This window comes from Polychytrium aggregatum (genome assembly GCF_025602895.1).
Source record: "Polychytrium aggregatum strain JEL109 chromosome Unknown BJ171scaffold_26, whole genome shotgun sequence".
Taxonomy (NCBI): domain Eukaryota; kingdom Fungi; phylum Chytridiomycota; class Chytridiomycetes; order Polychytriales; genus Polychytrium; species Polychytrium aggregatum.
In genome coordinates this window covers 517497-542282 of record NW_026516228.1, presented here as the reverse complement: position 1 = coordinate 542282, position 24786 = coordinate 517497, and the positions used below count along the sequence as shown (strand labels likewise).

Sequence of the window (24786 nt, the reverse complement as noted above, 5' to 3'; positions counted from 1 at the left end):
GAGCAAAAGCCACGAGCCCAGCGCAATAGCACCGCCACATGCGCAGCAGCATGAGCAGCGGTGTCAAGTTCGATCCCAGCAAATCCAATGCTGTATTCATGACTACACCCGTCCTCCAGCGCCAGCCGGGCTGCTGTTCAGCGCCGCGCCAATCTTGTCTGCCCACACCTTCCATTCGGGCCGGACCGACGGATCCGGGCTTCCAGCAAACCTCTTGACCACGTCGCTGACGCTCTGGTACACATCCTCGAAGGAGCCTTCGCCGTTGACCCAGGTGGGCTTGAGGATCTGCCGGCTCATCTGCTCGGTGACCGACTGGCCCTCATGGCCCCAGAACCGAATCCGCTCCTGCACAGCAGCGCAATTATCGTCTCGCCTGCCTCGTTTCAGCAGCCGGGCTTCGAGCTCCTGCTGCCCAACCTCAATGCCGACAGCACCCACGCACTTGAACCCGAGTTTGGATATCGCTTGGACCTGGTCGGCCGTCCGTGGGAACCCGTCAAGCAGAACCACCTCTCCGCCCATGGTTCGAAGCGCTCGTCTCAGAATCTCGACGACGATCTCGTCCGAGACCATCGTGCCGTTGATCATGGCCGTCGCTACCGTCCGGCCAATGACAGTGTTGCGCTCGACCTCCTTCCGCAGCAGATCGCCGAGCGATATGTGCTTGAAGCCCAACTCTTTCGAGAGCCGCTGGCAGTGAGTTCCCTTACCGCTGCCGGGTCCACCAAGAACATAAACGATTCGCGGCGGCTGCATGACCGGCAGGGATTGTCGCGACTCGAGCGACGTTGCCGAAAGCGAGTACTCGACAGCTGGGCATCCTCTGGCCAAAACTCGGCTTTGTGACTCTGGACGACGAAGGTCATAGCCTCCAGAGCGATCCGCTGTCGTCAGTTGCGTGGGTATCGCAGATTCCAGCACTGTCATAAGTGGGGTTGTTGCGTCGAGAGTCGAGATTCTTGCACTCGGTGCTGCTGTTGCTGCTGTTGGTGTTGCTGTTGGTGTTGCTGTGGATGCAGTGCTCGGGGTCCGTGCCGCTGCTTCTGCCGTTGCATCCAAGGCCGACCCGGGTATCGGGACGACTTTCGCGCTGGTGGTGATATCCTCGGCTATAGTCGACACCCAGCCACCCTTCTTGGCTGCGACATCCTTGACGTGTTTGATATCCTCCTCGAGGGCAATGGCAAAGCACTTGATCTTGTCGATCAGCGGAGATGATGGGGTCGACAGCCCAGCGCCTGTGGACACTATAGCCGACTTTGGGAAATCGACACTGTGCGATTTTCTCAGAGCCATCTTCTGCATCTGGGTACCCGGAACTGCACAGAGGTCGAGCTCAATCTTGGGAATGTCGAGGCGCGTGGCCGCTGGATGGGTAGGGATCGTACTTGGCGAGAGTCGACCATTCGATGGCGACAAATGGCCCGAGAACAACGCCGACGTCAGTGGGGGATGGGCTGTAAGCTGGTCAGCGCGATGCACGTCATTAGAATGGACGATGATGTTGATGGCCGCCTGTTTCTGGGAGCTTGGGTGGAGAGGAGTTCGTGAAGCCGGGGTGCTTGTCTCCGCTCGCATCCGCACCGGTGCTCGACCTTGCCTCCTTGGCAGAACACCGCCGGCCGAGATGGAGCGCTGACGGGGCGGCAGAACCGGAACAGCCAGGGTGGGCTGGTCCGAATGTTGGACAGTCGCATCTTGGACAGCAACCGGGCCGGGGCGCCCGAGCAAGTCCGTGGGAGTTGTGTGGGTCGTCCGGGACAGAGCCGCCCGGAGAACCCGAGGCGATGATACTGCTGACGACGAGGCCGAACCGGGGAGGGAATGACTGGTTGCGGCGGCTGTCTGCTGAACCGATATCCGGAGCTGGGCCGTGGCTGCTGAGAGAAACATGTTCGCAGTCGCTGGGCGGTGGTATCGGACGACAACAGCGAAACTCTGCTGAGTTACACTCGGGGCTGACAGTCCTCCAATTCAATTCAAGTAGACACGCAATTGACACCGGTTCTTTGAAGCGATGATGACCAAGGTCTCCTCAGCGACAACGGGAATGGCGGCGACAGCCAAGCCGGCGGAGCACCCAAGACAAGACAATGAGGACTGACACGGGCGAAGCAGTAGCGATATGCCAAGTGCATCCGCATTTGCTCCGCTTTGACCTTGCACTGCCCAGTCCCATGTGAGCTCATTGTGTCGGCAAGCAGTGTGCGCTATTTGTCATGATTGGTGGTGAATTGCCGCTGATCGGAGCCACATATCAACTGATTCTGCCCCCCCCCCACGATGCTCCATCGTTTCGCTCTGTAATTTCATATCGGCTGAGCAACTTGCTCAGTGGAGGGTGATGCTGTGGGGCACAGTAAATGTATTCAGAAACAAGAAATGTGGTTCATCTTGGCCGCAAAATGCAGTATCTCGTTTCATTCAGAGGTCTACTGCTCTTTGGCAACGGGAGGAGGAGGGAGGGCAGCTTCAGGCTCCGTCTTCTCGGTCGTAGTTTCAGTGGTCTTTCGCTCCGGGGCGGGGGAGGTCGGGGCAGACGATGCCGGAGTTGAGGCGGCAGAGGGGTCGACGGTCGCCAAGGTGTTCTTGGAGAGGCGAGAGAGCTCGGCCCACCACTCGTTGGCTTCGTTCAGCGAGTTGGCGTTGAACTGGCGGACATTCAGCACCATCAGCACCATCAGCACCATCAGCACCATCAGCACCATCAGCACCATCAGCACCATCAGCACCATCAGCACCATCAGCACCATCAGCACCATCAGCACCGTCCAACAGTAAACACGCCGGCCGCATGGGAACGCATGCTTACCTTGTAGACATGGCTGCCGCGCTTAAAGACGCTGGCCTCCTCGTTCTTCTCCGTCAGAGTCCACTCGGTGGCCTTGCGGTCCTTCAGGCCGAGGGGACCGAGGGTCGAGTGGCCGAGGAAGATCGAGTCCTTGGGCGAGATTTCGTCGCCGCGCTCGAGGTGGGGACGCTCGTCAAACTCGTGGAGGTAGCCCGCGGCGGTGAGGATGTAGTAGCGCTCCTTGTAGGACTTGATAAGGCCCTTGCTCTGGCGCTGGATAAGGCCACTCTTGACGATTTGGACGAGAGGGTCCTGGCTGGAACCGAGGAGGTGGACGGCATCGTCAGCGCAGCGTTGGTTACATTTCGCATCCTTGATTGTCCCACAGGACTGCCCACACAGGACTGCCCACACAGGACTGCCCACACAGGGACGACCGTCCGTGGATCAGGGAGAATGCTGCTTGCTGGAACAGTGATCCAGCCCATCAGCACGCGCGATTTGGGAGCAGAGATACTGACCTGCCCTCATACGACATATCAATCGTCTCCGGCAGGGACGCGGTCGAAAGGTAGCCTAGAATGACAAACGAGTCAGCCATGGCAGCGAATCGTGTGGTCTGAGAGGATGCCAGCGCACTGGCCGACCACAGTACGAGCCATTCGGGTCGCACGCCCTGACATACGACAGAACCTCGTCACAGGGCACATTCAGGATGCAGACCACCAAACCCATCCTGTACAGGTCGCCCATACGCCACCGGTGTCCAAGGTCCAGCTCCCTACCCTCACGGAAGGCAGCCCACTCGGCCTCGATGTTGAGCGCCAAAACAATCTTGCTCAGCTCGGCAGCGAGCTCGGCTCGGGAGGTCTGGATGATCTTGAGCGAGGCAATTCCCTCGATCGCATTCTTGACGTTGCGCAGAATGGAAGCCTCAAAGATCTCAAAGGCGCGGATCGAGTCCTGGACAACCTTGATGCGGGCCTCGTGCTTGCCCTGGGCGACGAGAATATGGCGGCGGACATTGATGTCGTTGATCCAGGGGTCACCGAGCTTGGTGACGTCGCCGCCGGTCTTGCGATGGGCATTGATGGACCGGAGCAGGGCATCGGTCAGCTTCTGGAACTCCTTCTTGTCTCGGAGACGCTCCTTATCGCGCTTGTGCTTTTCGTCCTCGAGAGCACTCAGCTTCTTGCGAATCTCGGCTCGGACCGAGCTCAGGCTCGTAACCGTCTGGGTGTCCAGGGCCTTGGCGATGGCATCGTGCTGGGCCTGGAAGGTGACCGAGCTGTCGTGGAAGGACTTGACCACGGTCTGAGGGTAGTGCAGGAGAGAGTCGAATTAGCGAGCGCTTTGGCTTGTTGCTCTGGCTTGCGGACTGCCATCGACGCCGATGCGCCTCGAATGACAGCCGAGCCTCATCCGCCGACAATTGTGCAGAAAGGGAGCCGCCACACTCTGGACTTACATGGGCCCAGCTGTCGAGTCCAAAGACAGTATCCCGCTCAACCGAGGGAGCGGCCCAGACCTTGACGATCTTCTTGTGGGCGCTGGTCATATGGTTCTCGCCCTTCTGGAGCTCCTCAAAGTTGTCGATCAGATTCTCGACAAGAGACTTCCAGCCCCTCAAGCGGTCGACCAGCAAGTCGGCCGGGTCAGGAGAGAGCACGCCCTTGATGGCCTCGGAGTCGCTGGAGTCGATAGAGTCGGTGCGGCTGAGGGCGGGCGAGCCGCCCTTCATCAGGGTGGCGACACGGCCGACGGAGATGGTCTTGGGCTTTTGCTCAGAGTCTTCGCTGCTCATGGCGATGCTGGCGCTTTGGGCGGTGGTGGTGTGCTGTGGTGTGGTGGTGGGTGCCGGTCTGAGGAGGGCAGAGGAAGAGGGATTGCTGGACGGACCTGCAACCCAAGGCGAGGGCACCGCCGGTGGATGGGCGCGACGCGACGCGGGTGTGGCGCGACATGCGCAGCAGCCAGCGTGTTTGTCACACGGCGGCAAGGTGCTGCGCAGCCGTGCCAGTCTGTGGCTGGCCGCGACCGAGTCAGCCAGCAACACAAGCGAACATGGGTGCGAACATGGGTGCGAGTGCGATCGTCTCGGATATGCAGACGAAGTAAAGGGGTAGAACCCAGATGGAGCGAGCGTAGACACAATGCACCGCATTCGGAGGAGAGGGACCCCATACATACCTCGGATCGATGCCCAACACTGTCTCCAAATGAACACTCGATTTCCTTCCCACGGCCGGTGCACATCCAAGCGTCTCCAAGTCCGTTCTTAGCACATACTCCCGGCCGACACCCGTTCAGTATCACCATCCTCGACTCTCTTTCAGCGCTGCACACCTTGCACACCGTGAACACCCCCCTTGTTTGCCGTGGCCACGCATCCGGCCATGAGGGCCTGACGGCCGCTGCCCGGGTGCAGCTCCCATGCTGTTGTTGTCCATGCGGTCGAGTACCCAGAACCGGAGCGTGGCAGACATGCTTTGCGGCCGCCGGCGGTCAAGTGCGGCTCGGACAAAGATAGCGGTGTGGCCCATTTTCCGGCGCGCTTGATTTCGCTGTGTCGTCCCGCGGACTATCGGGGGCAGGGAGAACAGTGCAGATCCAGGCGGTATCGACGATTGTTGGCCTGTCTCTCTCGCCATCCAAACCAGATGCTCGCCTCCCCCCTGGCCGAGCTGAACGGCTCTGCTGTGCTGGCTTCCAACCTTCCCTGGCCATGCTCCGCGGATGTGCAGGGAGATGACGATGTCTCTTGGACACATGCTCTGTGGAGCATTCATTCGGCCACACCCCGCGGGGTTGCTCAATTTCCTTCGGCAAACAATGCCTACGAGTCACCAATGCGCTGCTGTGCTGCCTCCGGGCTATGCAACCCCCATAACATGAGCAGCATGAGCAGCACCCGATCTCTGACCGGGGTGCGTCCTGAGCAACGTCTCACCAAAATCACCCACACGGGCACACACCTGCCTTGCCTCCCCCTCACCCGAGCTGCCAGAAGCACTTCAGAGTTTGTTTGCAAAGCACGGCATGGCTTGTGGGAGGCTGCTCTGGGTCTGCCTGCCTTGCCTGCCTGCCTTGCCTGCCTTGCCTGCCTTGCCTGCCTTGCCTGCCTTGCCGATCTTTGCTTTCTATCTTGTCTTCCCGACAGCCGCCCGTGGCTTCTCCCCTGCGCGATCATCAAAGCAACTCGGGCCATCCAGGTGCGCTCTGACCGCCGGCGTGCGCGCTGCGTGGGATCGTCGGTGGCTTCGCTGTGGTCGGCGCTGACACCATCGCCCAGCCCATGAGGCTGTCGTTCGCTCGGTATCTCGGGACTCATGGCCGAAATGGCGTCATCGCGCCTTTGAGCCGCCGCGTGGCACGTGTGCTCGCGGCTGCCATTGCGACTTTTGACCTCTCACAAAACCCACACCCCTCCTGCCCCCATGCCGATGCATCCTGGGGGGAAAAAAAAGGTGCGGCGGCCCCTATAAAGCTGGCCCGTCCGTGCCTCCGGATAACCCGCAACGAATTGACCAGTTCCCGTCGAAAGCGTTCAGCTTGGTCTCTTCCTCTTCCCTTCCTTGGCGCCATTGGCCCCATCTCACTCACCTCTCATTGTCACCCGCTCTCCGCCGCACATTGCCATGGCCAAGTTTGATCATACCGAGATTTACGAGTTCTCGAGACAGAGCTCTGACTTTTTCCGCCACTTTGACAAAGTATCGATCGAATACGTCAAGTCGCTCTTCCCCATCCGCACATGGATCACTCGATACAACTTCCAATGGTTCATTGGTGACTTGGTACGTCGCGTCCTCTACCATCTGGCCATCTGGCCATCCCGGTATCTCGGCATCCACTACTCCGACATCTCCCAGCATCAACACGAGTCCAGCACACGGCGCTGGACGCCATACGGGCAGGCACCATCTGCCTCCCATTCATGGACACTGACCCTGCACAAACGCTCTCCGCATGCAGATCACGGGTCTCACGGTCGGATTCATGATCCTGCCGCAGGCTCTGGCCCAGGCAAAGATCGCTACCCTGCCGCCGGAATACGGCCTCTACAGTGCATTCATCGGCCTGCTGGTCTACGGCTTCTTTGCAACCACAAAAGGTAGGACTCGTTAAAACGTCGTAGGCGGCTGATCCGTGCAATGCACTCCCTCCTTCCACGCCGTCCTCACCACTGCCTTTGCTTGGACTGCCCATCTTCAGACATCACCATCGGCCCGACAGCCGTGCTGTCGTTGCTGACGGCCCAGATCCTGGTCACCGCCAACAAGGATGCCAACGGAAACGACTTGTTCCCTCCCACCACCTTCGCCATCACTCTGGCCTTTGTCGTCGGCATCGCCCAGCTTCTCACGGGCCTGCTTCGGCTCGGCGTCGTCGTTGACTTTATCCCTCCCACCGTCATCACGGGCTTCACCACTGGCTTTGCGTTCACGTATGTGTCCCTATCCGGCTGCGTCTCGCTCTCATGCCCCGCTCTGGTCCTGCTCTGGTCCTGCTCTGGTCTCCATCGGCACCCATGTGTTTGTTCTGACTCGTTGGCCCCTCCGCCATCCAGTGTCATCGTTCAGCAGACTCCCACGCTTCTGGGCATCAAGGGCATCGACACCAACACCCAGCCCGCGCAGAACATCATTGTCAACATTGTTCAGAAGATTGGCACCACCCAGTTTGATATTGCCTGGGGCGCCCCTGCGTTGGTCTTGATCTTGTTGCTTCTGATCCTCAAGAACAAGTTCGGCCAAAAGCATCGCGTCTTCCACTACATTGGCTTGGCAAGAAACGGCATTGTGCTCTCCATCTGCCTGCTCATCTCTTACCTGCTCTCGGTGTACATTCCGAGCGCCGCCAAGTCTTATACTGTTGTTGGAACCATCCCGGCTGGCTTCAAGACCCCAACGACGCCCCGACTTGATTTGGTGAGCCTCTCAGGTTCCCACACCGCCGACCCCGGCTTTTGCTGTCATGTTCGCCCAAGTTTCGAGTCTGCCTCGATCGTAGCTGCGTGCCATGCCATCCACCTCGCCTTCACATCCAAAACCTAACTCGCACCCTCGTTCTTCCAGCCCATCCTCCAGCGTGTGTGGCAGCCCGCCATCTCGGTCTTCATCGTGGCCCTGGTCGAGCACGTCGGCATCGCCCGCTCCTTTGGCCGCAAGTTTGGCTACATCCGCTATGTCAACTCCAGCCAGGAGCTCATTGCCGTCGGCCTCACCAACACCATCGGAAGCTTCATGAGCGCCTACCCGGCCATGGGCTCGTTCTCGCGATCTGCAATCAAAGCAGCCTCGGGTGTCAAGACCCCAGCCGCCGGCTTCATCACCTCGGCCATCGTCGCCCTGGGTCTGCTGTACCTGACCCCTGTTATGTATTGGATCCCCAGCTCGGCGCTGTCCGCCATCATCATCGCTGCCATGTCCGATCTCATATCGCCTCCCCATGTGTTCATCGAGTACTACAACGTCAGCAGTAAGTATCTCCCGACCGACCGGCCGTGACTGGCTGCAAATGCCCAGTGCTTCCTTGCTGCTTTGGTGTCAACGAGCCGGTGCACTTGCGTCTGATCCCGGGACATGTTGCTGACTCGATCACCCCCACCTTCTCCAGTTCTCGATCTCAGCGTGTGCATGATTGCGCTCTTCACAACGTTCTTCTCCACGGTCGAAACCGGTGTCTATGTGTCGGCTTCGATCGCCACTCTGATCAGTCTCCTCAAGATTGCCCGTCCCCGACACACTCTCTTTGGTCGCAGCAAGAGCGATGCCACTGTCCTGGACGTTCGCGACATCTCCAGCACCGTCTCGCCTGGCATCTTCATCCTGCACATGGACGAATCGCTGACCTACCTGAACGCCCAGTACACCGTCAACCAGTTCCTCAGCGAGCTCACTGCCAAGACCCAGTACGGCTCCCGGAAACGAGGCCCGGCTGACCGTCTGTGGTGCGATGACACTGAGGAACAGTCGGCCCGCCGCGAGATCAAGACCCCGTATCTGGAGGAGCTGCCCCGGCTCCGGGCCGTCATCTTCATCTTCTCGGGCGTCAACCACATCGACTCTGCGGGCTACCAGGCGCTGCTCGATCTGCGCCGCGACTTGTCAGTCTACACCGGTCGCATTGTGGTGTTCCACTTTGTTGGTGTCAAGGATCACATCCGCCGCGTGCTCGAGCAGGTCGTCAAGACCCCGTTCGATGCTGCCGACGTCAAGAACTGGGCCAATGTCGAGGACGAGAAGGTGCTGCAGAGTGTCATGCCCGAGCGCATCTCCTCCATCAACCTGTTCCACCCGACCCTGAACCGTGCCATCCTGATCGCCGACACCCTGTCCCCGCCAACGCCGGTGATGACCCAGTCTGCCCCTGCCAACTTCCCACCGTCGCCCCTCCATCTGAGCCCTACAAACTCTGTGAACGAGCGCAACACCCGTCGCACACCGTCGGAGCGTTCGCTCACGTCGTATGCTGCTCAGTCTCTTGCATGAGCGCCCACGAACAGCCCCGCTGTTGTGGTTTCACTCCAACTGTCCCGACCACATCTGCTTCCTTTGTCCTGCACCGACCCTGAGCGACCTGTTCGCATATCCCCCTCCGGTGCCCTCTCCGTTTGGCTGTTTTGACTTGCAATCAGCGTCCCCTCTCTCTCGCTCGTGCCCTGTTCGCGGCTGTGCATGCCAGTTGAATGCCCTGGCCTTTCTGTTCCTTTCCTCGAACCCAATCAGTTTTGCCTCTACCGCACCGCACCGCACCGCACCGCACCGCACCGCACCGCACCGCACCGCACCGCACCGCACCGTACCGACCCGCCCATTCATCCCTCGCCTGCTCGAAGGTGTCTGTCATTACTTTTTGTGTATGTGCTTTTATTATCTCTATTGTCCCTTGTCCACTCCACCTATCCCTTCCAACAAAAGCACCACCAAACCCCCCTCCAAAATACACGGTCCATCGTATGAAACGAACAGCCCCCCCCTTCATTGGTGACCGTTGGCGATGGTTCCCCGGATCTTGAATACATACGCCTCATACCATCACATTGGCTGATACACGTGGTAACGACTATGCGCTTTCGTAGAGACCTATTGTCCTGTGGCGGTCTGGTCGCTGAGAGCATGTGGATGAGCAGTCGCCCCGATTCACCCATCCGGTTCGATCCATCGACTCTGCCTTTGCCCGATCGCCCGCGTCGCTCCCGCCCAACAGACCCTGCAAACCCCCCAGGCAAGATCTGCAGGTCCAGTGCAACATTCGGGCGGAATCGATCACAGGCTTGCGACAGCCCTTTTCAGAACAGCGCCAACCTAATATCCGACGCCAGGTGTTCATATCAAGCCAACGACAATGTCCTCCGAAAAGCGTTCGCGGGAGATTCTCGATGGGCCGTCCTCCAGCAAGCGAGTCAAATTCCGGGACGACGACCCTCTGCATTTTGACGACCCCGACCTGGCCGCCCGCCCTGGAGACGACGTGGATGATGCCGAAGACCTGGAGATAGGTACAGTGTCATTCTGCCTGGAATCCCCCGGTGGAACAAGATCGAAGCCGGCCGGGCGAGCGAGTCGGATCGGCCCCTGCCCAAGTCTCGGTTGAACCCAACCAAACCGACCGCCGATCGCATGGACGCTGCATCCAGACTGATCGATACAGATTTCTCTTTCAGCCAAACCCAGACGGGGAACGATCCGGGTCGAAGGCTACGCCTCGGACTCGGACGAGGGCGATGACGACTATGACGACGACGACGAAAATGGTGCCAGACGAACAAGAAAGAGCGGCGGCGATGACGACGAAGAGGATGCAGATGCGGATGCGGATGCAAACAAGAACGACGGCGACGGCGATGGCGACGACGATATGTTCTCGGATGTCAAAGAAAAGCGGCGCCAAGCCCAAAACCAGCGCAAAATCGACCGGCTCGATGCGCTGGACGAGATGCTGGACGGCCAAGAGGTCGAGGGCCCCGACGCCGACTTCACCGAGGACGGCATCCGGATCGTGCCCCTCAATATGGACGACGAACTGGAGGACGGGTAGGCGCATTCGTCGTTTGCCGCCGGTTGGGCTTGAGTGTGTTGGCCGGGCGCCATCCGGGTTTTTGAAACCAATGCTCTCTCCTCAGACACTTTGACGAGTTCGGCCACTATATCGAGAAGAAGGACGAGCATCTCATGCACGACAACTGGCTGCAGGGCGTCTCCAAGACCGACATCGAAAAGGTACAGTATCACGAGAGTCGTCTCTCCTGGCCCGAGGATCGTCGTCGTTAGCTCGTGCTCGAATCTGTGCGCCTCGTCGTGGCTCACGGAATTGCATCTGTCGTGCGATACCAGGCTAGCCAGGCCCATCGGAGAGCCGAAGCCCGATCCGATGCCGAGAACAGAATCATGGAGAAGAAACTCAAGTCGCTGCGCCCCAACGATCTTTGGAAGCGCGCTCTGAACATTATGAAGCCACAGGAAACGATTCCGATGGTAAGTGCGCCGCACAAGATCCAGTCCGCCAGAAGGCCATCGGTCTCGGCCAGAGTCGCTGTACTCTTATGCATCAGCGTGTTTGGATGCTGCTCTTTGGAGGCTGTACTGTCTCAAAGGAGTGTTGATCCGCCTGCACAATCACTATCGGCAGCAGCGAGAGACTGACGCTAAATCCACAGGCCATGAAACGATTGGGCGGCAAGAAACGCCAGCCGGCTTGGAAGAAAAGCAAAAAGTCCAACCAGATGGAGCCGGAGGAGGTATGGGCATCTCGGCACGAGGGCCAGCTGAAATGTCCGATGATGCGCCAGCTCCGTGTCTTGCACCTCCGTGGCATCCATGATTTTCCGGGAGTTTGACTCATTGTCGGAAATCTCACCGAGGCGCCTCCATCTTGCATTTGCACGCGACTCCAGGATGCACAAGCCCAGGTCGAAGGAATCAAGCAACTGGAGGAGCTGACTTCGATATCAGATCAGCTCATGTCGCTTGGAAAGTTCGGTCCGTATTCCAACCGATGCACATACTCTGCCCGCGCTCCTTTCTGGCACCGACTCGACGGCGACGAAGGCGCGGACAGCAGAAAGGGCGAGATTGGTCAAAACGGCATGCGTTGCTCATTCCATGACTGCTCTTGTGCTACTTTTATCCACGGCTGGTTCTCAGAAGTGTACAGCTTGATCTATGAACAAATCGTTCGAAGCCTGCGCGTTGACGGAGAGCTCGGTGAGTACAGAGCCAGACCATGCTTTGCACTCGAAAGGCAAATGAAGCGGCAGCTTTTGCACGACTCCGGGCCAACGGCCCAAGCTCACTGCGTATACCTGTGCTGGCAACCCATCGATCCAGACGACTTTTGGAAACCCGGAGAGCCCATTCCGATCGAGGCCAGCAAAGCCAGCAGCCAAGCGACTGTCGACGGCATGGTTATGTACGAGTACAAATGGGGAGAGACCTCTGAGGAGCTCTTTGGCCCTTTCTCCCGAGAAGAGATGATAGCATGGAAAACCCAGGTGAGCAAACTACCCAATCCCGTCGGCGTGGGTGCCAGTCCGGCTGCATCTGCTGACACACGCCCTCACTGGGCTGCATCCTCGCAGGGTTTCTTCAGCCAAGAGGGGCTCTATGTGCGAGAGGTTACCCAGGGCACATCCCTGGATACCCAGAAGGGCTTTGTGCCGCTCTCCGAGATCGATTTGTAGATCGCATATACCGGACCGCTGTTTCACCGCCAAGCGGATTTCGTCTGGCCGGCAGAGTAGCCCGAGCCATCGATGTGACCCGACCCGACCAGACCCATCTCTGCGGACCGTCTTGACGGCAAGATTTGCGCAGGAGCCGAGCCCGCGAAGTTCATTTGGATTCGGAGTCATGCCCGAGCGCGCCCAGCAGCAATCACGACGAGCCCGCCTCTCTGCTTCCCGATGTGCCAAGCCAGGCGATCGACCGATCCATCCACTTTCATGTCGAGCCGCAGCTTTCTGCAAATACACGCGTTTTCGAGTGATTGCCGGGATGGTATCGGCGAGGGATGACGATGATGGCACACCTGAGGTCGAGCAGCAGCCTGGGCTGTGAGACATTGGTGCGCACCAGTCTTGAGGGGAGGACTCGGATAGCGCCGTTGGAACAGTCGGTGAAGATGGCGCTGGCGGGAAAGCCCGCCGGGTCTGGTGCTGAAGGCCTCTCTGAGGGGGGGGGAAGGTTGGCCCGGCCGGCTCGCATACTTGGCCCGAGATCGTTCGTGCGTCTCTATATCAGACCGGGGAGGGGCATTGGGGATGCCCGGCAGCAACCAGGATCGGTTCTGATCGCCTTGCCATGCCACGCACCGCTGCCATCCTGTCGTTCTACTTGATCGTGCTGGCTATCGTGAGCGAGCTCGGGCATGCCCGCTCATCCAACTTGCATCAGAACGTCCCTGACCACTACCCTCATGGTAAACAGGGCGTGACCCTGGGTTCCCCGTGCGGCCTGTGCAGTCCCACACAGGGTCTCGTCCTGAAGGCAGGCGAGAAGCACTATTCGCCGGCATACTTGCTCGAGCGTGACAGCAAGCACAACCACACCTACGCTTTCACCCTCGAGCCCGACGGCGATGTGCGGTACGTCAAAGACGGCGTCAAGATCTGGCAATCCCTTCATGGGACGGCACATCCGGCATCGCACTACAGCCTGCTCCTTGGGAGCGACGGCAATCTCTACACCATCAACGAAGACACATCCACTCCAAACTGGTGGACCGGCGTGTGGTCCCCGATCGACAAGGGCCCGTATTGCGCTGTTTTCCTGCCCGCGGGCGACCTCAAGATCTACGGGACGCAGTGCAAGACGGTCTGGAGTCTGAGTTCCTATATCGCCGGCATCAAGGCCGCTGGAGGTCCGCTGCTTGGAGGCAAACTTCCCACGCCCTTCGTCTCGCAGTACCAGTTGGATCTCTCCAACAAGATCCGTAATCTGGCCCAGATATCCTTCCACTCTGGCCGCAAGGGATCTTCCGCGATCTGTAGCCGCAGTCCCACACGGCGGTCTCGATGCCGGTCAACCACGGCGCCGGTGGTCGTTACGAGGCCCTTGACGATGACAGAATCGCTCTGGTCCACTCGAGCTGAGTCCAAGTCGCCTGCAGCGACGGCGCCAGCGCATGTGACGACCATCAAAGCCGCATCACAGCATACTATTTTCACCAAAACTCAAGCACCAACTTCCCGTGAGGCTTACTCAACATACCAGCCTGTGCACCGGTCTGCGGCAACATCCCCAAGCATATCAACATCTACGACCTCGACGCTGTTGTCCCCTGAGCCCGCGGCTCCAGATCACACAGTCACCAAGACTGAAGCATCTCCTGAGCCGAGTCCCTCTGTCCAACCAGCACACAAAATTCGATCAGCAACCATGTCCCCAATCGCTGCCATGCGCTCCGGCACCCATCGTGTACTGCCCCGATCCTGGAGCCATTCGTTTTCAGCTACAGGCCCTACTCTAACCGAGCCCTTGGTATCATCACCCGCATCCAAAGCAGCGCCCCCATCCACCACAAACACTTACCAAGCATCCTCGCCTGCATCGTATGTCACCACAAACGTCTTTGATCGATCAGCGATGTTGTCCACACCTACAGCCACGAACGAGAATACCAGGCCAACTGCACCTTCGGCCGCCGAGTCGACAGGCACCGACAGCTCCGGCACTTTGACATTCATTCACGCAAGCGTTCAGTCTTGGACCAGCACCATCGCTCCGGTCGAACCGGGGCTCACGGCCACCATGATCGAGACTGCTGAGCGAACTACGACGGTGCACCAAGCCCAAGTAACTGCATCGCTCGGTATGGGCACGAGCGTTCTTTCTACATCTCGTGCTTCAGAAGCCACCTCGGTTTTGATTACCGTCGCTGAGCCGACGATCAGTGGCAAGAGCGGAACCCAGATTGCGTCAAGTGTCCAAGAAACACAGTCATCTACGTTTGTGCCATCCAACGTGCCCACTCTTCCCGTACCTCCGGCAACGTTGCCCCCAGTATCTGCGACTCCATCGGCTCCATCGGCTCCATCGGCTCCATCGGCTCCATCGGCTCCATCGGCTCCATCGGCTCCATCGGCTCCATCGGCTCCATCGGCTCCATCGGCTCCATCGGCTCCATCGGCTCCATCGGCTCCATCGGCTCCATCGGCTCCATCGGCTCCATCGGCTCCATCGGCTCCATCGGCTCCATCGGCTCCATCGGCTCCATCGGCTCCATCGGCTCCATCGGCTCCATCGGCTCCATCGGCCATTCCTACATCCACGCCATTCCTGCCGCAGCCTTCGGTGGCGGTAATGACAATAACCATTCCGGCAGCGACAGTGCCAGCTCAATCCGAGCCGCAGTCATCTGGACCACAGACTATCCCGTCCCTCACTCCACATACTTTTTCTGCATCATTCGATGTGTCCAAGCTGTCTTCCACAGGGATACCGACGCAGACTACACATATACCCACTCACATCGCTTCGGTCTTGGTGTCCAGCATCCCAACACCGCTGTCGACCACAACTGCGACGCCACCATCCCCGTCGACGACCTTCCCCATTTCAGTATCAGCTGCTCCAAGATCCTCCCCAAGCCTCGTGTCAAGCCCCTCCACGGCGTTTGTGCTTGATACCCAAAGCCTCTCAACGAGCATCGTCACTGCAGAAGAAGCGAGCAAGACCCACTTACCAGCAACGCTTTCTTTGATTGCGTCGGCTCACTCGATCCGGTCCGGGTACCCTCTCTCCTCAACTCTGGGCTTGTGGCAAAGTACGGCCGTAGCGATGTCAACGACTCCAACAACGACAGCCCCAACATCAGCCTTGCCACAAAGTCCAGCAACAAACCAGATATCACACGAGACCACCACTGCAGGCACCGCAAAAACCTGGACTCCATCACCACTCATCAGCGAATCCGCTGCAGCCAGCACCGTCGCTCTCGTTGTCACAGCACCAACCACATTCGTGCTGACTGCAGCTCGCTCAGCCACACTTGCCACCACACAAACGACAGCCGCAACAGCCGCTTCATCAGAGTTCATGTACAGCACAGCGCAGCAGACACATGCAACACTGCTGACTTCGACACCCGTCTCCGTCTCCGAACACCCAGCAGCTACAACTCTATCACTCACCCGCTCTGTAGAAACGCTCCAGTTGCCCCTGTTGACGCCATCCTCTTTGACATTGGCCACGGTGCACCTGACCGCCCTCGCCAGTACAGCGACATCCCTATCCAAACTTGGTCAGTCGCCCACGCAAATCACCGCTGTGGTGACTGTGTCATCGGCCACGGCAATCCAATCTCCGTCCGAGACAAGGACTACGTCTATATTGGAACCCCAGATTTCAGCCGTCGTCGGAACAACAACAGCAGCCGCTGGAACACTGTCGAGCACGACCACTGCCCAAATGCCATCAACGATCGCAGCGCCAGATGTTTCTGGAAACAGGGCTAAAGCTTCTAGCATCTTGTCATTGTCGACACCCCTGTTGCCGACCACACAAACTGTCTCATCGGTGCGCCTGGTCGAGACCGGATCCATCTTGCTTGCAAACATGACGGCTACCCAGAGCAGCTCTGCTGTTACTACAGCAATCCCAAGTGCTGCGAGCTCTGCGATGCTTCCGTCCCTGACGCAAACCTCGACCACGGCCATGACATCGATCGCGACAGAAAGAACGCTCACTCTGGCGAGCACTGCAGGCGACACTACCCCGATCTATCCGCCGGTTTCTTCGACCATCCCAGTCACCAGTCCAATGCCAACGCCAACGCCAGCACATACGGCAGCCATAACTGCCACGGTGGCATCGACCGGATTTCTATCAAAAACATCGAATCGATCGCCATCTCACGCAACCCCGTCGGCGACCTCGGCACCCACACAAGCAGAAGCGTCCACGACCCCATCCTTCTTCACGGTTGCCATCACGTTCCCACCATGGTTTACGCCTGCTATCGGCGAGCCAACCGCCACCACCATGGCGCTCACCACTACTACAGACGCAGTAGTAACTCTGATTTGAGTCGGCTCCATCAGCATCTAGTGTTCGCTGGCAGATCGGGAAAGACCTTTTTGAATAAATAGAGTGGATATATTGGACATCCAACGGGTGCCGCTGTCCTTTCATTCGAAGCGCTGGCGGGCAGCTAAGGACAGGTGCAAGAGGTGGTGACAAGTAAAGGGGAAGAGAAGCTGATGGAAATCAAATGCAGCAAAGAAATGGAAAAGTGCAGAGGAGTGGAAAAAAAGGACCAGGAAAGGTCACCAGAGAAGAACGATCGAAGGAAGCGACGTCAATGGGCGTGTCGGTCAAGAGTATTATGGCCGACGAGGGTTAGACAGAGAGTCGGCGGCGGATTAGTTGTAAGAGAGAGAGAGAGAGAGAGAGAGAGAGAGAGAGAGAGAGAGAGAGCAAAAGAGATATCAAGAACGAAGGGCAAATGTGGACGGAACTCGTGTTTGCATCTAGAAGTTAGGTGGTCGCGCGGCAGTGTGCGATGTAGAAGATGGCCGTCTCGATGTCAATCTTGAAGCAGCCGCACCTGGTTTCGGTGCATAAAGAAATGGCAGAGGTATGCCGTGGAAGACGATAGTGCTGGTGGTGCAGCAGCGATGGTGATGGCGATGGTGATGGCGATGGTGATGGCGAGTCTGCCATAGCATGGACTTGAAACAGAGGGCCAAAAGGAAATCGGCAGTGATGGCGATCGTCGAGAAGTCGAGGCGGAGGCTCAGTGTTGAGCAAGTGGAAGCAAGCAGCAGGCACTCCAGACAGAGTCACAGTATTGAGACGGCGACGATGGTATGCGGATGGTATGGAGAAAGTGTCTACACGAGCGATGGATGGATCAGTCAGAACCAGCAAACCAGCAACAGCATGATATTGGATTGGCCAAGTCGACTGAGTTGGCTCCAGGCGGGCCGCCACAGCAAGCACCTGAGGAGCCAATACTCACAGTGTTGGGCGAGAAGCACGAGCTCTCAATAGACCTCAAGTGTCAGCAGCGTTTTGTTTGCGCTGAGGGCCTTGTTGATGGTGTCGACGTCTCGATCCCTCAGGCGATTGTCTGCGGAACACGATGAGGATATCAGCGATGGATCGCGGGGAGACAGATGCATCCATATGTACCAAACAGATCCCTTGATTGCCGCCAGCACACTCTCGCAGTGACAGGAAATCAAGACTCACTCTCCAAATTCAGCATAGTTAGGACAGTGTTGGCGTCGAGCATGCCGCGGATTGGCCCCACAGCGCTGGAGTCAATGTCGTTGCCTGAAAGCAGACAAAAGGGCGCAGTCAGGATCAAAATGGGCGCTCTCCGCACAGCCGGGGCGGTCGACGGTTGCAGAACACAGCGCATGGCAAGAAGCTACCACGAGCAGCCACTCTGCCAAGTAGCCGACATGCAGGCATGGACACATACAGCTCAGGTCGAGGGAGGTCAGAGTCGAGTTCTTGATGAGCGTGTGGCACATGTAGTGGACGCCTTGGGTGCTGATCAGGTTGCCTGGGGAGCGAGCCACAGCCATTCAGTGGGACGGAGATGCACATACTCTCGCAGCCGAGCGCGAGCGCGGTTCTTGCAGGCAAACAAAAGCCGGGTGCATACCGCAGAGGTTGAGATACGTCAGCGCCGTGTTGACCTTCAACGCTTCGGCGATCCAAAACGCGCCGTGGTAGCGGAGGCGGTTCCCTGTCACAGAGCAAAGTATACGCATTTCAGAAGTTAGGCCCGATGCAATCCCTGGCCGTGGGACAAGATACCCACTCGAATGCAAAGCAGCAGATCGTCGATCGATCCGCCAGCAACTCAAAGGCGACCGCGTCACGAGCGAGTAAGCGGGGCCAGACGGTTCATACATCTCAAATCCAGGTGCGTGAGGGTCGAGTTGGCACAGAGCCCCGAGAAGATTGCCTCGGCGCCATCAGGCTCGATGTTGTTATCTTTGGAGACGCGGGTGATTCAGATTGCAATCATCGTCAGTAAACGGGCAAGCGGATGCACACGAAACGGGTGCAGCTATTATGGGGCAGTCGCGGTGAAAACCTACGGTTCAGTATCAGCGTCTTCACCGATGTGTTTTTCTTGAGGGCCTTAAAGAGGACCTTGGTGCCCTCTTGACTGATGTACGAGTCTAAGGATGGGCGTCGATTAGTGTGTCGTTCGGCCAATGGCGCAGCGGATGGCGCACAAACCACTTCGAGGAGACTCACACGTAAGATCCAGTTTGTGGAGAGAGCAGTCCGACATGAGCAAATCCGAGAGGATGATGGCACCGCGCACATGTATGTATGTATCTTTGGGGAGAAGTGACATGTTTGAGGTATCGATGGGACCGAGGAAACGAGGCGAGAAGGTTAGGCTCGCCATCCCCCAGATAGGTGTGGTCTCAATTGGCCGCGATTCCACTGCAGGTCTTGAGGGCAACATCGAGTCCGTCGAGGCAAAAGAAGCGAAAACCAATTCACCTGCCACTACGATGGCGAGCGAGGCCAGCAGTGCACTTACGGGTAAAATCCAGGGAGGTGCGGTGGGAGGTTAGCTTCATCAAGTGCACGACAGTCCTCAGGTCATCGTATATAGTGGTCTGGCTGAGATCGACACGATAGGCATTGGAGCGGATCCGCTTCAGGGCCTGGTCGAGCTCATATTCGACACTGAGATGAGTGGACGCAATCTGCTCCTTGAGACCCAGCACCTTGGCAAAGGTGTATCTGTCGACTAAGGATGGGCATGAATCGACCATATTGATGAGGACGTCCTGGGGCAGCCGAGTGAGCTTGATCTTGCGGGACATTCGAGACGCACAAATGGGGCTCCGAAGGCGGCTGCTTGAGAGGAGAGGTGGCAGAGGAGGAGGCGACCAGCTATCGAGGGCGGATAAGGGTCCGCCAGCAAGGTGTGGACCAAGTAATGGCGAGGCGGCGGATGGGGAATCCGATGTCGAGGCAGAGGCGACGACTGCCGGCTGCTACGTTGACAGATGATGGTCGTGCCCAGGCAGATGGATCAAAGAATCGAGTTGGCCGGATGCTGCAGAGACGGAGCCACGGCCGCAGCAGTTTCGATGGTTGCGAATGCCAAGTTGCCGAGTCGAGCCGCCCAGTCGCCAGTCGATACGAGCGTCGGAGCGCCGGCGTCCAGAGCCAGAGAAACGGAGCAATCCGATGCAGGGTGTGACCAAAGTCTGGTTAGCGACCCGGTCAGGTGCAGTCGAGAGGGCGGAGAGCAGGAAGGACGTCCGCAGATCGGCAAAGGCGTCCGCAGATCGGCAAGCACGATGGGCAAGCGAAAGAGAGGCATTCGTCTGGCCAAGCGGCAGCCCGCAGACTCGCCCGGGCTGCCCCGATGGACCTGAGACTGTCTCGGCCGCTCGATCAAAGGCGATACCTCGCCCCGCATGGACAGACGGCGGCAAGCGACTTACCAGGCCGAACCGGAGCTTGGGGCAAAGCACAGACCGCCGCGGAGGAGTCGACCAGATCGCTGGATGGCCGACAACGAGGGGAAGTCGCAGACCAGGACGCAGACCGGGCCGAACGACAAAATAATGGGCGACAGTCACTGTGGCGCACGAACAGCTGCGGCCGCACGTGGAGCATGTGCGACACCGGCGCGACACGGAGCGCGGCACCGGGAACACGGCGGTGCCTCGCCCGCCGCTTGTCCGGCCTGCGGCCGCTGCGACTGGACAGAGTTGCGAGGCAGCAAGGGCGCTCTTGGTCGCCTGACACGGCAGATGGCCTTGCAGGAAAAACGGGAGCACGGCTGCTCTGGGTTGTGGTGAGCCGGCGCGGCTGTTGGGCGTGGGAACGGGCTCGGGCGACGTTCTTGAATGCAGTGAATGTACGCGCGTGTATTCATGGTCCTGGACGGGATGGTCAGCCTCACTTGGATCCAAAGTAGTGTGTGAGCTTCCTGGATCCGTGGGTGCCTCCACCCCTGCCTGACCCCTGATGGCTCCCGCCTGCGGGCCGCTTGCGCTTGCTTCCACTGCTGCTGCTGCTGCTGCTGCTGCTGGTTGGCGCCAAAGTGGGCGGCGGCGAAGGGCTCTTGGTGCAATCAACAGATCGGCTGCCTTTGGGAATGAGTCCTGTAACGTCGGGCCGGAGGCCCTGGACCCTCAGGGCGTAGTGAAAGTCGCTGTGCTCTTGCCAGTCTTCGATCAGGACAGCCCTGTTGCCACACTCCTGACAGACTCGGTAGAGATCGGGCGGGAGGACATGAGCGTCAATGGGGTCGAAGTCGCTGCCGGGATCCGTTTGGATGAGCAACATAGGCTGTGGCCGATCCGCGACAGTATCCCGGGCCGGTGCGCTCGTGCTCGTGCTCGTGCTCATCCGAGATGACGATACAGCGGAGTCTTGGCCAGTCGGTGGGCAGAGTTGCAGCTCATCCTCAATCTCCACCACCTTGGCTGTCGCGCGCTCTTTACTTGAGTCAGTGGTGCGGCTGGTCGAGGATTGGGGGTCGTCAGGAACCTCTGTATCATATGGATCCTCAGCATCGTCTGGCTGGTAAGGGTTGCCCGAAGCGAAAGCATCATCTGGATCGCACGAATCGCAAGAGTCTCCTGGGAACTTGGCGACGCTGTCGAAACCTCCATCCAGACCCGAGATTTTGTCAGAGCGAATGGGTGCGACTGGCTTGTTGTGTCCGGCTGAAGACTCTTCTTTGGCGAGCCGCTGGAACATATCGCGGATGTTGCCGCTTTGGGTCGTCTCGACAGTGAGCCCAGACATCGAAAGGCCGAGATTCTTGAGAGGCAGCGAGCCTTGCATCTGCTCATCCGAGAGAATCTCCAGTGCTTTGGCTTTCAGGACCTCCACGGACGTGATGATGCTCCGGGGAGGCATCGGCCGTGCCTTTGAAAACTCTTTGAGCGTGGCGGCGCTGTCCTTGGCAGGATACACACCAATCTGTGTCGAGGTTATGTCCAAAACATCTGTTAGAAACGCGCTTGGTCGATTGCAAGTCGCTATATCCCTGGAGATGTCAGCCTACCGTCATCGTCTTTGGCCATCGGTGGGATTCTTCAAACTCCTCTGTGAGTCGGAAGTAGAGCTCAATGCACAGAATGCAGATCCAGCGCTTCATTTCCTTGACGCTGGTGATTGCGGGGCGAAAGTTTTTGTTGGTCCCAAGAGACTTGACCACGACCGTGTCGGTCACTACAGATACAGAGATGTCAAGAGCGGCTCAGTCAGCTCCACAGGCTCCCAGGCCGCCATGGATGAACAAGAATCAAACCCAGCGGCGAACAGCACGAGTCGCTTGCTCAGAATCACTGCGTGCCTAATGAGTATACACAAATGAAAGCATGCCATGAATGGACGACAAGCATCGCGACCCAGTCTCTCGGAAGGCTGAAAGCCTCGAGCCGGTTGAAACTCACGCTCCGAGCTGCACAGTCCGCGGGAGATGTTGAATACCCACTCTCCAGTCGACTCTCCCAACTTGGAGCACAATGCCGCCTTTGACGTTGACCTGATTGTGACGACAAGCAGAGCCGTGAGACACTGCCCTGGGACGACGCTTCCGAAGGCAACACGCTCGCCAGCCATGCCCGCCGGCAACCCCACAAGTATCTCATCCGAGAACCGCATCAGGCCCCTCAGAACTTCACGATGATGAGTGCAAATGTGCTTACCACACATCGCCGGCTGTCTCAAAACCAAACTCGCGTTGCAGCTCCGACCCAAGCTTGCCCCCGAGCTGGGGTATCTTGAGGAGAGGATGATCCCGCATAAAATCCACGACAGCTGCTTCGCGCATGATGGTCTGGCACCAAGAATGTCAGATATCGACCATCGGCTCCTCCTCAACACCAGCCCAAGATAGGTGTGTGACCTTACCTGATTGTTCGGCTTGTTAAGGCCAGAGCATATTTTCGCAAGCGTTTTGTTGTGCGCAATGCCTGGCGCACAGTTACCATCGCCAAAGTTAGCTGCGTGAGTTTGAAGCCGTCACGTTCTCAGATACTCGGACGAGTTCCTCTGTCGAGTACGAGCCAGAGCCGGAGGGTTGTGCGCATACCGCATGACGAAGTGTAGCCCAGCTGATCCCACAAAAGCTTGCGAAAGTCCTGGGCAATGTGTGCCCCGACCCATAGCTGATAGTCCGCCCAGCCATGGGTCACGATCGGTGCCCCTGGATTCTTGTCGAAACCAACAATATACCCGAGGCCGTCCCAAGCCACAGTCGGTCCGCTGGCGAGATCGGTGTCGGAGAACCGCGTCTTCTTGATCTCGGAGTAGACCATATCGGTGACATCCATGTATGCCTCATCTGCCATCGCATTCGCGGGATAGCGGCCAGGCGTATACATCCAGAGTGGCGGTGAACAGCAAAAAGTAAAGATGTGAGAGTGATGGCCGATGCAACGCCATAACGGAGCCTGGGCTGTGGTCACTTTTGGCTGCATAGATCGGCGTTGAAGCACCCAAACAACGCTGTAGATGCTGGCGATCAAGGATTGTGACAGAGCCGAGACGCACCGATCGATGCTTTCTGGAACTTGGGACAAAGCGAGTGCAGCAGCTTCATGATCTTGACGCTTGCTCGTCTGATGGATTTGGCATGCCAAGGCGCCCGCATGCAATTCGGAGCCGATCATGTGTGTCAGATATGTCGGGTTGCGCCTGATGTCGGCTGCCAGGAGAGCCTGCTGCAGTTTCGACGCTCAGTCTCACCGATATACATCCAGCGAGACCTTGTGGGTGTTCCATGTCGGCCGCGGATGATATGTGGGCTCAATATCCTCCTCGGTAAATGTGGCCACTTGGCACCGAAGGAGATAACACATCAATTCACCATCCCACCATTGGCGTTGCTGCTGCCATGAGCTACGAACTCCATTGCTGATCAAAGAGCCAGACGCAATCGTTACCGTGGACAAGCTTCAAGTCTGGGAAGAAATACACAAGTCAGCGCTGTCTTGAATCTGCGGGATGTCGAGTCCCCATTCGCACCATGGCGGCATCAAACAATGCTCGGAATCAGCCTTCCCACCTGGACACTGAGCCAGTGCATCGCTCGCAAAGGCGTGCCTGGCATGCCGTATCAGGCCCGGCGGCCAAAGGGGGGGCACGGAAGAAGGATTGTGAGGCAACACATTGGAATCAGCAAAAGAACCACCGTCTCGATTCGTGCGTGCCTCATCTCTACCGTCCATCAATCGATGACGAACCTCTTGACACCGCTGGCTTTAGCAGTGTAGTTGACGGCGATCAGATTGGTCCATTGCTGGACAGCCAACGGAACTTCTAGGGGGATGCCCAGGCTAGCGATCGAACGGAAACGCAACGAGGCGCAACGAGGCGCAACGAGCCAGTCAGCGGGCAAGTGCAATCCCTAGTATGAGCAGGATTGAGATCAACCCGGAAGGGCCGCGGTGCAGGCATGGAGTAACGACGAAATGCCAACTTTGGGGCGATCGATCGGGATGGCGACGGAGGGGGCCAATGGTACTGTTATCATCAGATCTCGAGCGAGATCGCAGATCAACGTTATGGCGCTCACCGAACATGCTCGACCTGGGAGTGGAGAGGGAACGGAGGCCGTATCAGCAATGGAGCGTCGAGGCCCGGTCAAGCGCTCTTCGCAGAGTCGCTTTCCAGCGGCAAGTCGCTGGGTCCGGCAGGCGACTGTTTGCCAGCACGATGGATGAACAAAATGGACACGCCGGCTCGACAGCACCTGGCAGTAAAAGGCATCGAGATCGAGATGGACAATGACCCGGCGCTTGCCGAGAGCCGCAGCGAGATCCATGCTGGTGTGTGCACCGTCGCTCTGGGACTCGAATGATCCCTCGGGGGTTGGCTGAGATGGGCAAGAGACAACCCAGAGGATGGCGCCAGACTTCGCACCCGTCCACGAACACATGACAGCCACCCCAGGATGTCGCATCCCACTTGGAAGGCGAGTCGAGGAGTGTGTCAGCATTCACCTGGATCGCTCTGGCTCTTCCCGCAGTGCGTATT

General features: G+C 58.3%; 7 protein-coding genes across 7 annotated transcripts; 3 read left to right on the top strand and 4 right to left on the bottom strand.

Annotated features, from left to right (window-relative positions):
- Positions 1-101: 101 nt before the first annotated feature.
- BJ171DRAFT_511148 (adenylate kinase-domain-containing protein) lies at positions 102-1964 on the bottom strand (the record flags this gene model as incomplete). The annotated part of the gene is made up of 1 exon (XM_053111549.1): positions 102-1964. The coding sequence occupies exon 1, from the start codon at positions 1894-1896 to the stop codon at positions 103-105; it is 1794 nt and encodes a 597-aa protein (XP_052965294.1). The 5' UTR covers positions 1897-1964.
- Positions 1965-2338: 374 nt separating this feature from the next.
- Positions 2339-4681, bottom strand: BJ171DRAFT_511146 (uncharacterized protein). The gene is made up of 5 exons (XM_053111548.1): positions 4263-4681; positions 3580-4108; positions 3316-3370; positions 2816-3110; positions 2339-2654 (listed from the first exon to the last, which is right to left on the bottom strand). The coding sequence occupies exons 1-5, from the start codon at positions 4596-4598 to the stop codon at positions 2436-2438; spliced, it is 1434 nt and encodes a 477-aa protein (XP_052965293.1). The 5' UTR covers positions 4599-4681; the 3' UTR covers positions 2339-2435.
- A 1013-nt stretch (positions 4682-5694) lies between these two features.
- On the top strand, positions 5695-9415 carry BJ171DRAFT_600353 (sulfate transporter family-domain-containing protein; the record flags this gene model as incomplete). The annotated part of the gene is made up of 8 exons (XM_053115004.1): positions 5695-5721; positions 5955-6006; positions 6326-6591; positions 6770-6908; positions 7010-7241; positions 7365-7725; positions 7873-8275; positions 8414-9415. The coding sequence occupies 8 exons, from the start codon at positions 5695-5697 to the stop codon at positions 9286-9288; spliced, it is 2355 nt and encodes a 784-aa protein (XP_052965292.1). The 3' UTR covers positions 9289-9415.
- A 568-nt stretch (positions 9416-9983) lies between these two features.
- On the top strand, positions 9984-12784 carry BJ171DRAFT_154882 (uncharacterized protein). Its single transcript, XM_053105827.1, has 9 exons — positions 9984-10298; positions 10464-10833; positions 10923-11019; positions 11134-11274; positions 11457-11537; positions 11694-11778; positions 11947-12003; positions 12127-12290; positions 12378-12784. Exons 1-9 carry the CDS (start codon positions 10145-10147, stop codon positions 12477-12479), a joined length of 1251 nt encoding a protein of 416 aa, XP_052965291.1. The 5' UTR covers positions 9984-10144; the 3' UTR covers positions 12480-12784.
- Positions 12785-13098: 314 nt separating this feature from the next.
- On the top strand, positions 13099-15422 carry BJ171DRAFT_476137 (uncharacterized protein; the record flags this gene model as incomplete). The annotated part of the gene is made up of 4 exons (XM_053108816.1): positions 13099-13149; positions 13225-14348; positions 14421-14608; positions 14680-15422. The coding sequence occupies 4 exons, from the start codon at positions 13099-13101 to the stop codon at positions 15420-15422; spliced, it is 2106 nt and encodes a 701-aa protein (XP_052965290.1).
- Positions 15423-17494: 2072 nt separating this feature from the next.
- Positions 17495-19694, bottom strand: BJ171DRAFT_154857 (uncharacterized protein). The gene is made up of 9 exons (XM_053105826.1): positions 19313-19694; positions 19018-19101; positions 18855-18938; positions 18664-18747; positions 18413-18496; positions 18227-18310; positions 17992-18075; positions 17759-17869; positions 17495-17630 (listed from the first exon to the last, which is right to left on the bottom strand). Exons 1-8 carry the CDS (start codon positions 19599-19601, stop codon positions 17784-17786), a joined length of 879 nt encoding a protein of 292 aa, XP_052965289.1. The 5' UTR covers positions 19602-19694; the 3' UTR covers positions 17495-17630; positions 17759-17783.
- A 945-nt stretch (positions 19695-20639) lies between these two features.
- BJ171DRAFT_154832 (uncharacterized protein) lies at positions 20640-24622 on the bottom strand. The gene is made up of 13 exons (XM_053105825.1): positions 24503-24622; positions 24326-24339; positions 23994-24086; positions 23816-23853; positions 23694-23711; positions 23497-23584; positions 23302-23369; positions 22841-23092; positions 22660-22721; positions 22455-22585; positions 22200-22291; positions 21809-21975; positions 20640-21723 (listed from the first exon to the last, which is right to left on the bottom strand). The coding sequence occupies exons 1-13, from the start codon at positions 24572-24574 to the stop codon at positions 20692-20694; spliced, it is 2127 nt and encodes a 708-aa protein (XP_052965288.1). The 5' UTR covers positions 24575-24622; the 3' UTR covers positions 20640-20691.
- Positions 24623-24786: the final 164 nt, after the last annotated feature.

What these genes read in the sequence shown, in the direction of transcription:
- BJ171DRAFT_154832 (XM_053105825.1), bottom strand. Translation starts at nt 24,574, where the DNA reads ATGGATCTCGCTGCGGCTCTCGGCAAGCGCCGGGTCATTGTCCATCTC. An exon ending in AAAGCCAGCGGTGTCAAGAG is followed by an intron (nt 23,854 to 23,993) that starts GTTCGTCATCGA and finishes ACGGCATGCCAG; the next exon opens with GCACGCCTTTGCGAGCGATG. An exon ending in GAGACAGCCGGCGATGTGTG is followed by an intron (nt 22,292 to 22,454) that starts GTAAGCACATTT and finishes CGTCACAATCAG; the next exon opens with GTCAACGTCAAAGGCGGCAT.
- BJ171DRAFT_154857 (XM_053105826.1), bottom strand. Translation starts at nt 19,601, where the DNA reads ATGTCCCGCAAGATCAAGCTCACTCGGCTGCCCCAGGACGTCCTCATC. An exon ending in CACCTCCCTGGATTTTACCC is followed by an intron (nt 19,102 to 19,312) that starts GTAAGTGCACTG and finishes TTCTCCCCAAAG; the next exon opens with ATACATACATACATGTGCGC. An exon ending in CCACAAACTGGATCTTACGT is followed by an intron (nt 18,939 to 19,017) that starts GTGAGTCTCCTC and finishes GCCCATCCTTAG; the next exon opens with ACTCGTACATCAGTCAAGAG.
- BJ171DRAFT_154882 (XM_053105827.1), top strand. Translation starts at nt 10,145, where the DNA reads ATGTCCTCCGAAAAGCGTTCGCGGGAGATTCTCGATGGGCCGTCCTCC. An exon ending in CACAGGAAACGATTCCGATG is followed by an intron (nt 11,275 to 11,456) that starts GTAAGTGCGCCG and finishes CTAAATCCACAG; the next exon opens with GCCATGAAACGATTGGGCGG. An exon ending in TGATAGCATGGAAAACCCAG is followed by an intron (nt 12,291 to 12,377) that starts GTGAGCAAACTA and finishes GCATCCTCGCAG; the next exon opens with GGTTTCTTCAGCCAAGAGGG.
- BJ171DRAFT_511146 (XM_053111548.1), bottom strand. Translation starts at nt 4,598, where the DNA reads ATGAGCAGCGAAGACTCTGAGCAAAAGCCCAAGACCATCTCCGTCGGC. An exon ending in GACTCGACAGCTGGGCCCAT is followed by an intron (nt 4,109 to 4,262) that starts GTAAGTCCAGAG and finishes CACTACCCTCAG; the next exon opens with ACCGTGGTCAAGTCCTTCCA. An exon ending in GATATGTCGTATGAGGGCAG is followed by an intron (nt 3,111 to 3,315) that starts GTCAGTATCTCT and finishes CCTCGGTTCCAG; the next exon opens with CCAGGACCCTCTCGTCCAAA.